This window comes from Ischnura elegans, chromosome 2 (assembly GCF_921293095.1).
Source record: "Ischnura elegans chromosome 2, ioIscEleg1.1, whole genome shotgun sequence".
Taxonomy (NCBI): Eukaryota; Metazoa; Arthropoda; class Insecta; order Odonata; family Coenagrionidae; genus Ischnura; species Ischnura elegans.
Window position 1 is genome coordinate 123,770,467 of NC_060247.1, and position 14,651 is coordinate 123,785,117.

Below are 14,651 nucleotides of genomic sequence, written 5' to 3' on the forward strand. Positions count from 1 at the left end.
ATGTTCCTTGGGAAACCTGTTTTTAAGAAAGACTTTTTTGAAAACAATGATGCCCCTTTTCCTACAAAATTCTTTTTTTCCTAAGTCTACTCAAAGGTGGCCACAAAATATTCCACCTGTTCTGAAATTTATACATTATCCTGACCTAAGATTGACTCTTTGTACATTGGGTAACAGTAAATGTTGCTTCATGCTAGAACTCAAAATAACTTACTTTCCAATAAAATACTATGTAAAAATATAAATGTAATGTATGCTACAAAAACTATGTATGTAAATTTAAGTATCATCCACAAGATTCACAGGAATTATTTTAATTACGAGGGTACTTGTTCATCTCATTTTCTTGATGGCACACTATAGTAAATGCAGTACAATAATTTATGTACCTACTGTATGAATAATATGAACATATGCCTGTTCCTTGTGCTCATTCATTTCTGTCAAGTCAATGCATTGGAGTATATTTTGAATAAGTTTGTGATTTCAATTTTTTTTCTTTCCTAACTCCCATCCTGAAAATGTCAAGAAAATAAATTTTCTTTTCTTGTTTCATAACTGAAATTTTCTTTCCTGCTCATCCTAATAATAATTTATTTTTTTCCTCTGTAATTTATGTTTTTGACATGTGTGGGAATTTCTCTCAAGTTTATCATACATTGTATTTTAGCTATTCTGCTCTCTGGAATCAAGGCAAGAGGGCTTCCACACTCTCCCTACAGTGTAAAGAGGGCTTTGGAAAATACCGCCATGTTCTTGGATGATCTCGATCCTTTTGCTCAAGGGCATGGCCTCCTTCAGGTATATACTTTTGTAGCTGTATCTCTTTTGTTAATCTGTGGAAGCTGATTTAAAGTTTCTTTGTTCCGTATTTCTTTGCCCAATGTGGTTGTGCTTTTTATTTATAAATATTCATTGTTTGCAATATTTTTCTAGACAAATAGTGCTAGTTTAATACTGTTGTTTATGGTTTAATGTTGTGTGAATGTTTCTGTGATTCTTTCATGATGTGAGGCACGATATGGTGGAAGTTCTCAATATGTATTAGTAAAATTAGAAATCGCAATATTTCCACGGAGTTTTATAATGACACTATGCGTTTCCTCATTACAAACAACATTATAAAGTGTAACATAAGTCTTAAGAGTTCCTCCTTATATATGTCTTGGTGCTTGAAGGGAGGGGATAAGGTGGAGGATAGGGGAAATTGAAGGTTGTTGGAGAGAAGGGTTGTTTTTCAGGTTCTCGGAAGAGGAGCAGGGTGGGGGGGGGGGGAGGAAAGAAAGGTTTCGGAGTGGGTGAGGGTACCACGCACGCCTTCACTGTCTTCTTTTGCTTTGTGGTCGTCCAGATGGAATCCTCGTCCAGATGATCTTCTTCTCTTGGGTAGTTGACCCCGTGTCCTTCTTCTATTCCTCTTCTACGGTGTGAATAGGGGGGGGGGGTCCAGCATTTGGGTGAGGTTGTGTATAAAGGGTTGTACAAAATTTAAAAAACCTTTGGATGCTAACGAAGTATTCGGGGTTAACTGGGACGGTTGGAAATCTAGGGTGCAAACTCACATGTGTGGAGAAAAGGGGGTTGGCTGAGAATGGCTTTTAACACTTCATGGAAAAAATTTCTAATAGCATATTTACAGCATAATAAACACAGCATACTTACAGAATAAATTTCAAATCAATCATCTGACAAATATTTTCTTCTCTCCTTTACTTAGAGGGTAGTGTCAGCTAAATAAGATTATCTGTTGCAATAGTTCATTGTGTTCAAACCCTCTGTATGCTCTGTGTTGCTGCAAAACAATTCCAAGATGCTGTCACTGATAAATGCTGTAGCTGACCTTGAGGGGTACCATGTTGTGAACTGATGATTCACAGCCCACCATGATATATTTGACAAGTGATCATCGTTTATCTCTGTTCTTTTGCTTAGCCAAGTTCAAATTGAGAAAAATAGGCAGAGGGGGATAACCAACTAAGCAATCACATGAAATTGGAGAGTGGTGGTGTGCAAGGGCAGATCCAGGATTTTTTCTGGGGGGGTACCAGGCAATCGGTTTTCTTATATTTAGGATTGAACCCAATATGCCAACAATTACTACACATAATATGCTCTTAAATTTAATACAAAAGTTATTGATATGTATATAATTATAAATGCTACATTAAAATATAATTTTTTAAATATTTGTATTAAAAATCTTATCTAACTTTTGAGCATCTGGGGGCACATATAACTTTTTAGCAGAAGGACTTATCCAAGGAAGAACTTGACTGCATATGATGCACTTAAAAATGTTGTTTTAATAACAAAACACTCCATTTTAAAAATGCAGTAGAACTATTATAATGTCTTAATCTACTAATCCTTTGAAATGTTTAAGATATAGTGCTCAGTATATCCCCTCAACATTACCCCCTCCCAATATGTATTCCCCCCTGGCAACATGAAAACCCCTGCCCTCCTCTCCCAAAAAATTCTGAATCATAAGGTTTGGATATAACCCTTGTAAGGGAAAAACTACATTTTTTTGGACAGAAAGAACTTGGCATAGAAGGCAAGAGTTAGAGTTAAGAAAATTGATCAACTTTTTTAGAAATTCATCTCAAATGACTAAGAACTCTCTGTACATGCTTGTGCTTTTTACATTCATATCTTGTCAGATTTTTTCTCTCCGCCTCGTTCTTGAAGGAACCTATATATCTCATGCTCTATGTTTTTTTATACAGGTGGAAAAGGCATTTGAACATTTGACATCATATTGTAACCAACCAGATCGTGACGTGAGGTTCCATGTGACTTGTGGATTTGGTGGAGGGACAACTGGGCTTGGCAATTGTAAGGGAATTCACATTCGAGGAGGCTTACAGGACCGACCTCGAGACTTCTCTGTTACTGTGGAGCCTATATTTGCCAATGCTGAGGAAGCAGGTAATCTTAATTGCTCTTCCAAGCACAAATTTTTCATTTTGGAAAATTTTTAATCGAATAGTATTACTGCATCAAATTACTTTAATGGTATCTTACATCTGAATATTGTGTGATGACGGATATCTGTCACTGATGACTCCTAAATATTAAGTTAATGCATTAAAATAGATAAAGCCTATTACACGTGTTTCTATGTACTTTTTTATTTATATTGTGATAGATTATAGGCTCTTGAAGCCTTTTCCATTAGAAGTAAATGACATGGTGACTGGCTTCTTTGTTGTGCTAATGAACAAAATCATAGATAAAAATAGATTCCCAAACAGCAAGTGCCATGTAAATTTTTATATACTCTATCATGTGTATACTTTTCAGATGTGTTTTTGTCGTGTGAAATTTATTTAACATAGGTATGAGAAATCAGAGCATTCATAGCCATACATAAATTAATAACACAATTTAACAGTTACAGTGAGTCCTCGTTCTACGTCACCCCGTTTAACGTCATTTCGCGATAACGTCACGAAAATTTTGAGACCGTCATTCGTTTATCGCACCTTTGCTTCGCGATAACGTCAGGTGGTCTTTTAAATTTCGCGCGAGAAAAAATGCGAAGCGGCGGGCATTGCAGGTTGTTCGTTTTGTGGGCGGTAATACAGTCAGTCTAAACGAAGTGTAAAACGGTGTGTTTATTGTCAATTTCGATTACGTTTATAGCAAATTTTCTGCAAAATGAATTCTTAGGTAGGTGCGCAAATGTTAAGTGCGTAAATGTCAAGTAAAGTTTTAGCAAATTTTACTTGACATAACGGTTTTCTGGAACCTGAAAAGTGATTTCTAGGAAAATTTCCGGGTAGAACTCGGAGTATTTGTCGTCACTTTTTCGCCGTGTTCTCAATAATCTTGGTTCCTGTAACTGCGACGATGTTTCAGTGATGATGATGCCCAGGCGATGATGCCCAGGTGACCACCATAGCGAAGCCGAAAAAACAAACGCGGGAAGATACAAAAATGGAGAAGGATGTACGTCGCTGCTGGTATTGCCGTCAATGAAGACAGGGACTCGTGTTTATGTCATAGTTTGGCATTCCCATCGTAAGAAATGGCCCAAATATGATACGCTAAAATTTTTTCGCATAGGAATTGTGAGGTCTAGGAGCCGATATTCACTTTTTACATTGTTTCTTATGGGACATTGTGCTTCGATTAACGTCATTTCGTTTAACGTCACATTTTTCAGGAACGGTAAGTGACGTTAAACGAGGACTCACTGTGTATAAATTAACAAGTATGAAGTCATATGTGTTGGTGGAAAGATATGTCATGACAGACAAAAATTAACCTGCTGTTTAAAAAAATCATTTGACATGACCAAAATTTGAACCTGAGTCTCCCAATTGCTGGTGAAGTTTGCTACTATAGTTGACTCTCGTTAATACGAACAATGTTATTATGAAGTTCTTGTTATTACAAAGCAAATTGTTGGTCACGATGAAAAGGCCTATCTAAGCTATAGGAAAAGAAACGTTATTACGAAATTTTCGTTTTTGCGAAATTACAAACCTCAGTCCCGGTCCCAGCGGTTACACAATGAACTTTATTACAAAGTATGTACCACACATAAGGAACGGCATTAAGGTGGATATTCACTACATTAAGTTTTAATAACAGCGCCACGTTTAAGTTCTTCTCGTGTACTTTGCCCAAGAGCATCAATTATAGTTCTTTATTCAGTTTACACGCAACATCATATAATAAGCTTCATTCCTAAGGAGTCATGGTGGCCCACAAATAACCGCTCGTAAATTGGACGTACATTTAGTCCTCTTCCTACGCACATTCGATTTATGAATTTCCAGAGATAAGAGCAATCAAAAATTTCAAATTTCGAATTTGGTGCCTTTCGATTTGGCTGATGCTATGCAGTGTGGCGTAGAGGAACTCTCCATGTGGCTGTGAATCCGGTGTGAGTGTAGGAACTGTTCAGCGTTTTGTATGTTCTTCATCACTGCGGGGAGCTATTTTTACGGATGTGTCACACGCCCAGATAGATCAGTTCGTCACAATCGTGAGTTAGCGCAAAAGTGTAATGCAGTGTTGCATTCTGGAGGATAACCATACTCGTTGATTCCTTGCATACAGTCCGGCCAGCGAGAGTTGTCTAATGAAGGCACAGTAAAAAGAAGAGGGGGGGGGGTGGATAACCCTGTGCCAGCACGGTTTACAGCCAATCGCTGTCCCCCAAACACATCTCACACCCTCGCCTAGTCATGCAGCGTTGTCAAATGCACCAGGAGCACCGAAACAAGCCTGATCCACCAAAACAAGCCCTTTCTTTGAATCAACAAAACAAGTGATTCTTCTTCCTCTAGGTCCTTCACGCTCGTCATCCCTTCTGGCTCCTTTCTTCGTGGAACCCTTTGTAGGCGTTTCCCTTTCTTACCTGGCAACCTAGCCCCCTACCCTGACCTGGACCATTCTGCCTGTCATCAGACAACTCTCGGCGGCCGGACTGTAGGTTTATCAACTTAAGAACAAGGTCTTGGAATGCATCTAGTTCGTATATCGGACTTACTGTATTCGGGAAGATATCAACCCTCGATTGCATTACGCAGCATTCTTCTGTTGAGAAACTGAAACGAATTTTCCTGTTTATATATATTTCCACATAATTTAATGGCATTTATTATGTACCGTTTTTTTTTCAACGATTCCTAAAAGAAACGTTCATTCGAACTTCGTTATTACGAACCTCCGGTTTTTCTGTCCCGTGATATTCATAATGACGAGAGTCTACCGTAGTTGCACTCCAAACCATGCTAACCACAAGTAATACAACTATTTGAACAAGCTATTAACATTTGCACCAGTGCTTGCTACTGTTTTAATTCATAGCATTTATCTCTTCTGGTAGTGGCTTATTAACCCTTTAACTGTGCAATTAAGCTGAAACAGAGCTCCCCACAGGCGCAAAAAAATGATAATATATTTTTTATTTTTGCATAATTTTATTAATTATAACTTTTTTTACTTAAAGAAGAAATGTTTCAAAAATATTTAATTGACCAATTTTCCGCTAATTTTACTTCAAATAATGAACTTAAGGACATGTATTACAATTATGCGATAAAATAATTTCAAAATATATTAATAAATGAAAATCGTCAATAGACGATGGGAGCAGTCTGCTGAGGCAATCGCTTATGGACGATGGGAGCAGGTGAAGGGTTAATAATCTTGGACAATTCAACAGTGTAAATCCACACAAAGTAACCAACTAGTACAGAAATTTCATGGAAGAAAATCAGTGTTATCAGCATAGACTTGGCTGTTCAAAACTTGGTCCAATGAATCCTAGCACATTTCCAGAAGAGTCTTTGTCAATTTATTAAAAAAGTGATATTATGGAATATGTATAATTATCTTATACAATTCGTCTTATACAATTTTAGAATTGTTTAATCGCTTCCCTCAAGTTGAAATGTAATCAATAACTTGTTTGTTAAAAGTAAAATTATCTTTATTTCAGACCCAGCTCTCAAGATAAGTTTCAACCTGAAGTTAGCCGTGACATGTTCAGAAACTTGGGTTGAATGTCCATCTCACCTTGATTTAATGCACATGGCCAGAGTGTTTTCTGTGCGAGTGGATCCTACAGGCCTTGAAACTGGTGTTCATGCCACTAGGTATGTATCGAAATATGTTCAACCAACTGCTACAATACAGGAATGTGTACACTGATTATCTAAAGTTTAATTGGCCATCATGTGATGTGTGTGTAATTCCTTCAACAAGTCCTCTCACTTCTCCCCTTCTATCACTTCTGTTCTCTTCACCCCTTCCTAACCTCTATTATTTGTTTACTTTTGAAAGCTGTTGATGGGTGCAGGTTTAACAAGTTGCTACATTTTACCCTGACCATTGCATTCTTACCATTTGCCAGCAGATAGTCCACTCTCCCCCTCTAAATTTGGAGATATTTCTCCCTCCTTGAAATGACCATCTATGGTGGCACTGGAGTCATCTTCGAAAGGTTTGTCCACCTCACAACACACACACCGCCTAGTGTACCCCCACTTCACATTATTAATCTGTACACCTGGCCCGTGTGTATTGTGAACTCAGCTGTATAGTCAATCAGTGTTTTACTTGTTGATGTATTGGCTTGGAAACACAAACAGCAACAGATCCATTGCTGCTAGAACTTGTGTAGATGTTGTAAAGGCTAAAGTTAATCCCTTATTAACCCAAAAGATACTTGAAAGAATAACTTGAAACTGAAGAGTGTTGCATTAAGTGAATTTCTTGATGAGCAAAGGTGTATTCAGGGTAGTATATTTAACACACAGTGATACCTTGGGCTGACACTTGTTTGCATTGCCTTTCTCTAGAATAGCTCAATTTATCACAGAATAAATAGTCTGATTCTTGTTTGATGTACCAGGGATAATGGCTAATTTGAGATGCTGCCATTCTTTATAGTTCGTAAGAGCTCGGGCACCAAATGCCTCTATGGCAAGATCTCCTATGAATTCAAAAGAAATTGAACTGGTGTTGTTCATTCCACTTCAACCTTATGGATTTGAGGACAAAAGTCACTTACTAAATGGAGCAATATGGAACTACTGAGCATATTCAAAAAATGATTTCTCAAAAATGAGCTGAGGTATTGCTAAAATGAGAAAATCTAATGCTAAGTTTTGCTAAGTTTGGGAATGATGATTTTCATTTTTAAATCAGATTCTCACCATACCACAGAGGTATATCAGTCATTTCAATCTAAGTGACCAGTGATGGATGCAGCTTGAAATAAAATTGCCAGTTGAATTGCCCAAGGAAAGGGAGCACTTCTTATTAAGAGGAGTCTCCTTACAATTGGGAATATAAGCTTTGAGGCAATGGAGCAATTCATTTTGACTTATATTTGAAACATATTTCTTTATGGCACTTGAGTATGGACAATAATGGATATTTTCCGAGGATCATCCAAGAGGCAATTGAAATATCCAAACATCCTCATAATTTCAATCGAGAGGATAGCTACCAACTCCACAGTACATGGAAGAGACTCTTCACCCCATACCCCTATGCTATTGGCCGCAAGGCGACCAATCAGGAAGAACCTACACCACTGGGCTGCCTATATAACGACGGCCAAAACACGGCATAATCACTTCGACCTGAAGATGCCTGCTGGAATGCAGGAGAAACTGTTGTCACCAACGCAACCACGACACAGTGAAAACAGGAAAATGGAGCCTACGCGACTAATTATTACTTATCATGTGATTTAATTCTTATTATGTACCTTAATGTTCATAATAAGCGGTTTTAAAGTCATGATACGATGCAATTTGACTTAGAGTCAGTTAAAATAAAGCCTATTCTGTTTCAAGTGCCCTACGTAGAAAACTTGCATACTTCCTTGCACATCCTTAGATGTATGTATGCTCTTAGTGATCAACAATCCAAATTTCTTTTATGGGGTCATTGAATTCATGATAATTTTGATGTAAATAACATCCTATCTTTCTTTTTTGCTTTCCCCTACTTGATTACCCAAGAAATAGGTGATGCAAGATTTTTTTGTGCATTTGTAGTTGAGTTTGAGACAGGAGTTTACCAAACTAAGCCAGAGTAATCTTTAAAAAACAATCAGGTTCTAGCAAAAGCCTTGTCAAGCAACTGCATGTTAAGCAAGGGATGTCTGTATTAATTTGGTAATATCTAGACTTTGAGTAGCATTGTTAATGGTTGTGAAATGTGGATGATAATTGAAAATGATTCCAATATCATTATTGGACCACAATGATGTATTGCTTTTTTTTTAGAAAGATATATCTTTGATTCCAAAGTCAAAATGCCATTTTCTTTCATATCAGATGATATTTTTTTAATATGTATCTTTAAACTTTTTACATTAGTTTAAATGACTGCCTTTTCCCACATAACTCACATTTTGACTTTATATGCTTTTTAAGAGTTTCTGGAAAATTTTAAAAATATTTCTGTGTTTTTCAAATTGTTATTTCCTATTTTTTATTGTGCGAGTGACCATGAGAATATTTGATTCATCTGTTTCAGTGTTAAAGCATATGACATACTATGTCCTGACAAAGGGCCTGTTTTTGAGGTTCCTATAACAGTGGTGAGACCACAGCAAGTCTTGTCTTCTGTGAGTGGTACTTGTCGTCCGATGCTTTCATTCCGTGATGTGTACTTCAAATCTGGAGGCATTCAGCGTCATTTCATCATGGTGCCAGAAGATGCTACTTGGGCTGGTAAGAACGATCTTATTTCTGTCTCATTCTTCATGTGCATTATATTTTATGTAAAAGTGGATAGCCCATGATTGAGTGTATTATGAGAGTACATATTTATGTTTCTGTGCATGCAATCATGATGTGTTTCTTCTGGTACATATTGTTTTCTAATGCACTGAAAGATATTGCCTTGTTATCATATTCCTGTGCCGTTTTTCCTCTCTTTTTAACTGGCTTGTGTCCCTAGGTACTGCTTACCACATTCACAACTCCTCTAGCCCCAGTGATGTTACCAAGTATAGTTTGTAGGTTCTAGAATAAGTTTCTATTAGCATGATGAATCATCCCAAATTCCTAAGTTTTTCACTGCAAACGGTTCACCTATATGTGCTTTTTTCCCACTCATCTATATGAGGTGACTCACTGTTCAGTTGCTTTTCCCTGTCTTTTGATACTTTCCTTGCTGGACTTGTAGCTTATTTTCAAAAAAATTGAATTATTGCTAATTATTGTTGACACTTCGGAGGTCTTTTTATGAATATCTCCTGTTTTATAACGTTCAAAGTGAGTCAAATCTTTTCATTTGTCACTAAGTTTATTTTGTTGCATTTAAAAGATGAGCAAAGTATTTGTCAATGGTGCGATCAAATGCAAACCTGATTATTGACTTAGATGTTTCCCTTGTAGTCACTGTGTATATATCATTGTGACCTGAATTATAATGTTTTTCTAGTGGTACGACTTCAGTTGCCTGCTGAGAGAGAAAAGGCGATTAGTGGAATGTCTTGCAGTGGTAGTAGTCGCTTTGTAATTCATTGCCTCCAACTCCGCCCTCAGCTAGTTTGCAAAACGTTGGAATTTCACAAAATGGTTAGTGTGGCCCCTCAGTTGGATGCTGTGCAAGGATTTCCTGTGCGAGTAAGTAAGAAATATTGCCTTTGATGCACTCTTAGTTTAATGTAGCAATTTAAGATCAGAAATTGATTGTTTATTAATCCAGCTATACCTTCCAAAGGGAATAGAAAGAAGCAGTGAACTTTTGCATGATACTACCCCTCATGGCCTAACTCAGCAAGGGATAATAATAATAATAATAATCTTTATTGGTCAATTCAATAGTATTCATTAGATACACAGACCTCGTCACAGATGAAATTCAATTGCACATACATATAGAATGTACAAGAAAAGATAGTCGCAGTTCATAGGCAGTGTACAATTAATAAAAATAATAAAAATAAATGAAATATAATAGAAAGTATATGATTATATTAGAATACAATATCACATGTGTTTTGAGTAAAATATTCACTGACAGAATACAATGGCTGTGAGGCTAGCCATGAGTGAATCACACTCTTGAATTTGGTCAAGCTAGCCATTCTGGCTGAGATAGGGAGATGGTTAAATAGCTTGATACCTAAATTATGTATGGAGAATTGGGTTTTGGTTAATCTGCACTGATTTAGTGATAAGGAATTCTTATTTCTTAGGCTATGGTTATGAGTTGTACTTCTTATAGGGAAAAGATCAAGGTTTTCTTTCATATATAGTAAAACTCTGTACACGTACATACTGTAAATAGTTAAAATGTTCAATCTAATAAATAGTGGGCGACAGTGTTCACGAGATGGAGAATTAGTTAGTATTCTAACTGCCTTTTTTTGCAAAAGAAACACTGATTTTATATCAGGGGCACTACCCCATATTTCTAGGCCGTAATCTATGTGGCTGTTGAAAAAAGCATAATATATAGATTGCATATAATCAGAAGGGACTATCGGACTTAGCTTTCTTAAAATAAAGAGAGCTTTGGAAAGCTTTTTATTAACCTCAGTGGTGTGATAGCTCCATTTTAGCTCCCATAGCATTTCTTGCTAGTGGAAGTGCAATCACAGTTTCTTAAGTTATCCCCCTTTTGAATAGCATTATTAATTTTCTAGATACTAAGAAGTTTTCGCACAGTCATCTACAAGGTTTGGTTAATGATTTGCTGTTTTCCAGTAAACATTGGTATGAATTTCTGGAAAATGAACAATTATTCACTTTTGTCACAATTCTTGATGTACGATTCTAATTCAGTGATTTCCAGAACAAAAATTCATCATTCTAATTAGTTCCAACTTACAGGCTGTAGTGAATGGAGTCAAAACTTGGCTCCTCACAGAGGATTATTTCAGCTTTATTATCTTAGAATTATTATCTCGTGAAGGAGAGATACAAATTGCTGATTCTAGTTCAGGATGATAATTGGCACATTGCATTCTTATGTGCCACGTCAAGAACTTCATAGTGTTTTCATAGTTGTAAACATGTCTTGCAAATGAATTTTATAGAAGTTGAATGAGGAGTTCGTTTTTTTCGTATTGCCATGGTTTTTTTAGTAGAAAAACAAATAGTGCATTAGTAACAATATTCACTATTTCAACCCATTATTTAGTTGGTAATTACGTCCTTATGCTGCTGTAACTTTTCCAAACTCAGTTATTCTAGTTTCTATATCATCCTATTTTTAATAAATGATTGGTGACGCATAGCCACTAAGTCATGATCCATTCCTAGACAATTGGTCTCAGTCACCCGTGGTGTAGTGTAATTCTACTAGGATTTTTGTCACTCCAAGGCCTGTCTCTATGACCAGCGTGGCGGTCTGCATGTTTAGATAGGTACATATTTATGATTTGACAAAAAAACCAAGGCTATAATCACGGGCATGTATTATCAGAGTCATGGATTGGGATAGGAGAAAACAAGGTAGGGACGAATCCAATGGTTGTAGCGCAGTAGGAATAGTACTGCATATAACGTTCATGCGTTGTTTTCTAGGAATCAAAACACTCGGTCAGTGGCTATGGTTAGTTAGTAGGATTTTTTTTACTGTGAATGACAATCACTCTCAAACTCAGGATTAACTGGGTTTTAGGGCAGTGGCCTACCAATCAAATGGCTAAAATTGATGTGGAAAGATAACAGTGTTTCTTCTTTAAAAGAAAAGTGTTTTGATTTTTGCTTTGTGAAGGCTTTGCTTTTATATTATTTTTGATCCAATACCATAGCCTTCATTCCTACTTTCTTGCCAACGTCTCTGTCAACGTCTCGTCTTTGCCCCTTGAATATGAAACCCTTGGGTTATTTTTATAGAATTCCTGGCATCAGGATCTTCAGAAGTGTCTTAGTGAAGATACTCCAAGCGATGGTGGTAATGCAAGCATGTCCCTAACAATTATGTATAAATTTATAGCTGCAGAAGATGCAGAGAATCTGGAAAAGATTGTTTCAATCTTTGAGGGCCGTATTCTTAGTCGACCGTACATATCCGTCCCTACATAACAAAAGGCCCCTACATGCTTTTCTCAGTCGACCCTACATAAGTGGTGGGGGGTGATTCCGTCGTCAACTTCTCTGAGATGACTTAGATGATGGCACAGCGCCAATTTTCCATACTGGTGGCGTAATGGGAACTAACTATGAAAGTAAGAAAAGACGTCCGATAATTTTCGGGCGCATTGTTAGGGCAACAGCTCAAGGTAAATAAACAATTGGTGCCGTCCGCCAGGTCGTGTCGGTACCTTAATTATCGCTACAAATACACTCATATCGAGCCAAAAGTAGAACCTTATTGTCTTCAAATTACTTCAAAAGCGGTCTGTACAAGATAGTAATAAGTACGGAGCAAATATGAACATTGACGTGGGAACTTACGTTGCATCATCAAGGTTCGTCATTCGCTTTTACCTTCCGTAGTTAAGTTTGTTATGTGGCAAATAGTGGCATGAAAATACGTTTTCTATGGTTGTACGTAAACGAAGTATTGGTTTCCCAAAAGTATACCAAGTGCCAAACGTGAAAAATATTATATATTCGTAGAAACCAGATGCTTGTATACTGCTATATTCTTCTTATTAGTTTGTAGCAGGCGTAGGAATTGTCTGCTAGCAATGATAAGGCACTGTAATGGTTTGGACGATGTTTATTGATCCGTTCCATATTTCAGACTGACTTGCCGGCCGAAAGGCCGCAGTATTTATTCGATTTAGTCTATTGGTGCACTTCCAGAATGTTCTATGTTACTGTTCTTGAACATGAAAGAAATTTCTAGAAAGGAATTCTAGAAGGCAAGAAAAAATAAAATAATTACACTTTCCGGCACGGGGAATCGAATCCGGGCCGCCCGCTTGGGAGGCTACCACTCTACCGCTGGGCTAGCTGGCCTGTTGAGGAGAAGCGATGATGGAGCGCGATTTATGTTGCCTCCGGGCAAGCGGTGTGGTGGCGAGGCAGGACGTGCGGCCGCCACAAGTTCAGTCAATTTTATAATTTATTTAACTTGGTGGCTATAAAGTGGTAGTATTATTACCTTTCCGCTGTGTTACTGTACATTTTAAAATGGTTTGTGCGAGCTCGTCTCCCTTAATATGCATTACAACGTAAGTTATTTAATCAAGGTGATCAGCAGACGATATTTGGCCGCCATGTTTTTGTAGGGTGTAGGGTTGGTTCGGGTACCCTACATCAAGTAGGGCCCGTTTTGTTCCAAAAACGGCCATATGTAGGGCTTGATGTGGCGTATGTAGGGCGAGATCGGTTTATGTAGGGGCTTATGATGTATCCAGGGTCGGTTGGCCCTACAGGGTCGACTAAGAATACGGGCCTGAAAGTACAAAGAATGTTTGGATTGTTAATACAAGATACATATCCCTTTTTATACTGCTCATCCTCCCTTCTGGCTCTTCAGAAATGGAAACAGTGGCCATGTCCATCGGACTGTGGTATTAACCTACATCTTAAATCTTCAGTGACTTTTTCACCCGTTGCATCTCTTGCTGGCATCTTGCCTTATAACTTCTTAGCCTAGGCCATTGCTAGGAGAGCAGAGGTCAAGGGGTTAAGACCTCCTGAAATGTCTTAGAGCATATATGGTACCAATACTTTGTATGGAAGCCTCTTTTACCCATAATATGTATGTATGTGTATTTTCTAGAATCCATTCCATTTAGTTGGTGATATCAATCTATTTGCCAAGGAATTCCAGCAGCTTTGATGTAATGATTAACGCATTTTAAGAGGGCCCAAATTATCTAGATTTTACTATACACCCATGTCTCGTATAGCGCAAGGGATGCGTTCCTTGGGGTCTTTGCGCTATACGAATTTGCGTTATACGAGAGCATTTTAACATTGGGAAGATAGGGATGCGTTCCTGGTAGCATAGGTCTTGGGTATTGAATTTCCTCTAAAACATCTAATTCCCATAAAAAGTCTTATAAAACTTTATTTAAATAAATTTTTATAGTTTAAAACATCTTTAAAGATAGTATGCACGCATTCGAAGACTTTAATGCACGTTAAAAAAAATTCTTACGTGCTTTTGAAATTCCCTCCTGTCGTGCGGGTGGGCTAACATCTGCTATCTCAGGGGATCGTAATGCGTTGCCGGCAGTTGACGATTTTTCAAAC

At 37.5% G+C, this 14,651-nt stretch overlaps 1 protein-coding gene across 1 annotated transcript in view; it reads left to right on the forward strand.

The window, feature by feature from the left end:
- The window catches only part of LOC124154579 (tripeptidyl-peptidase 2), a 48,126-nt gene that overhangs the window by 16,771 nt on the left and 16,704 nt on the right, over positions 1–14,651 (forward strand). Inside the window, exons 10-14 of the mRNA XM_046528399.1 lie at positions 671–801; positions 2,730–2,931; positions 6,461–6,617; positions 9,016–9,212; positions 9,928–10,112. Coding sequence (XP_046384355.1) covers positions 671–801; positions 2,730–2,931; positions 6,461–6,617; positions 9,016–9,212; positions 9,928–10,112 — 872 coding nt within the window. The remainder of the gene's footprint in view (positions 1–670; positions 802–2,729; positions 2,932–6,460; positions 6,618–9,015; positions 9,213–9,927; positions 10,113–14,651) is intronic.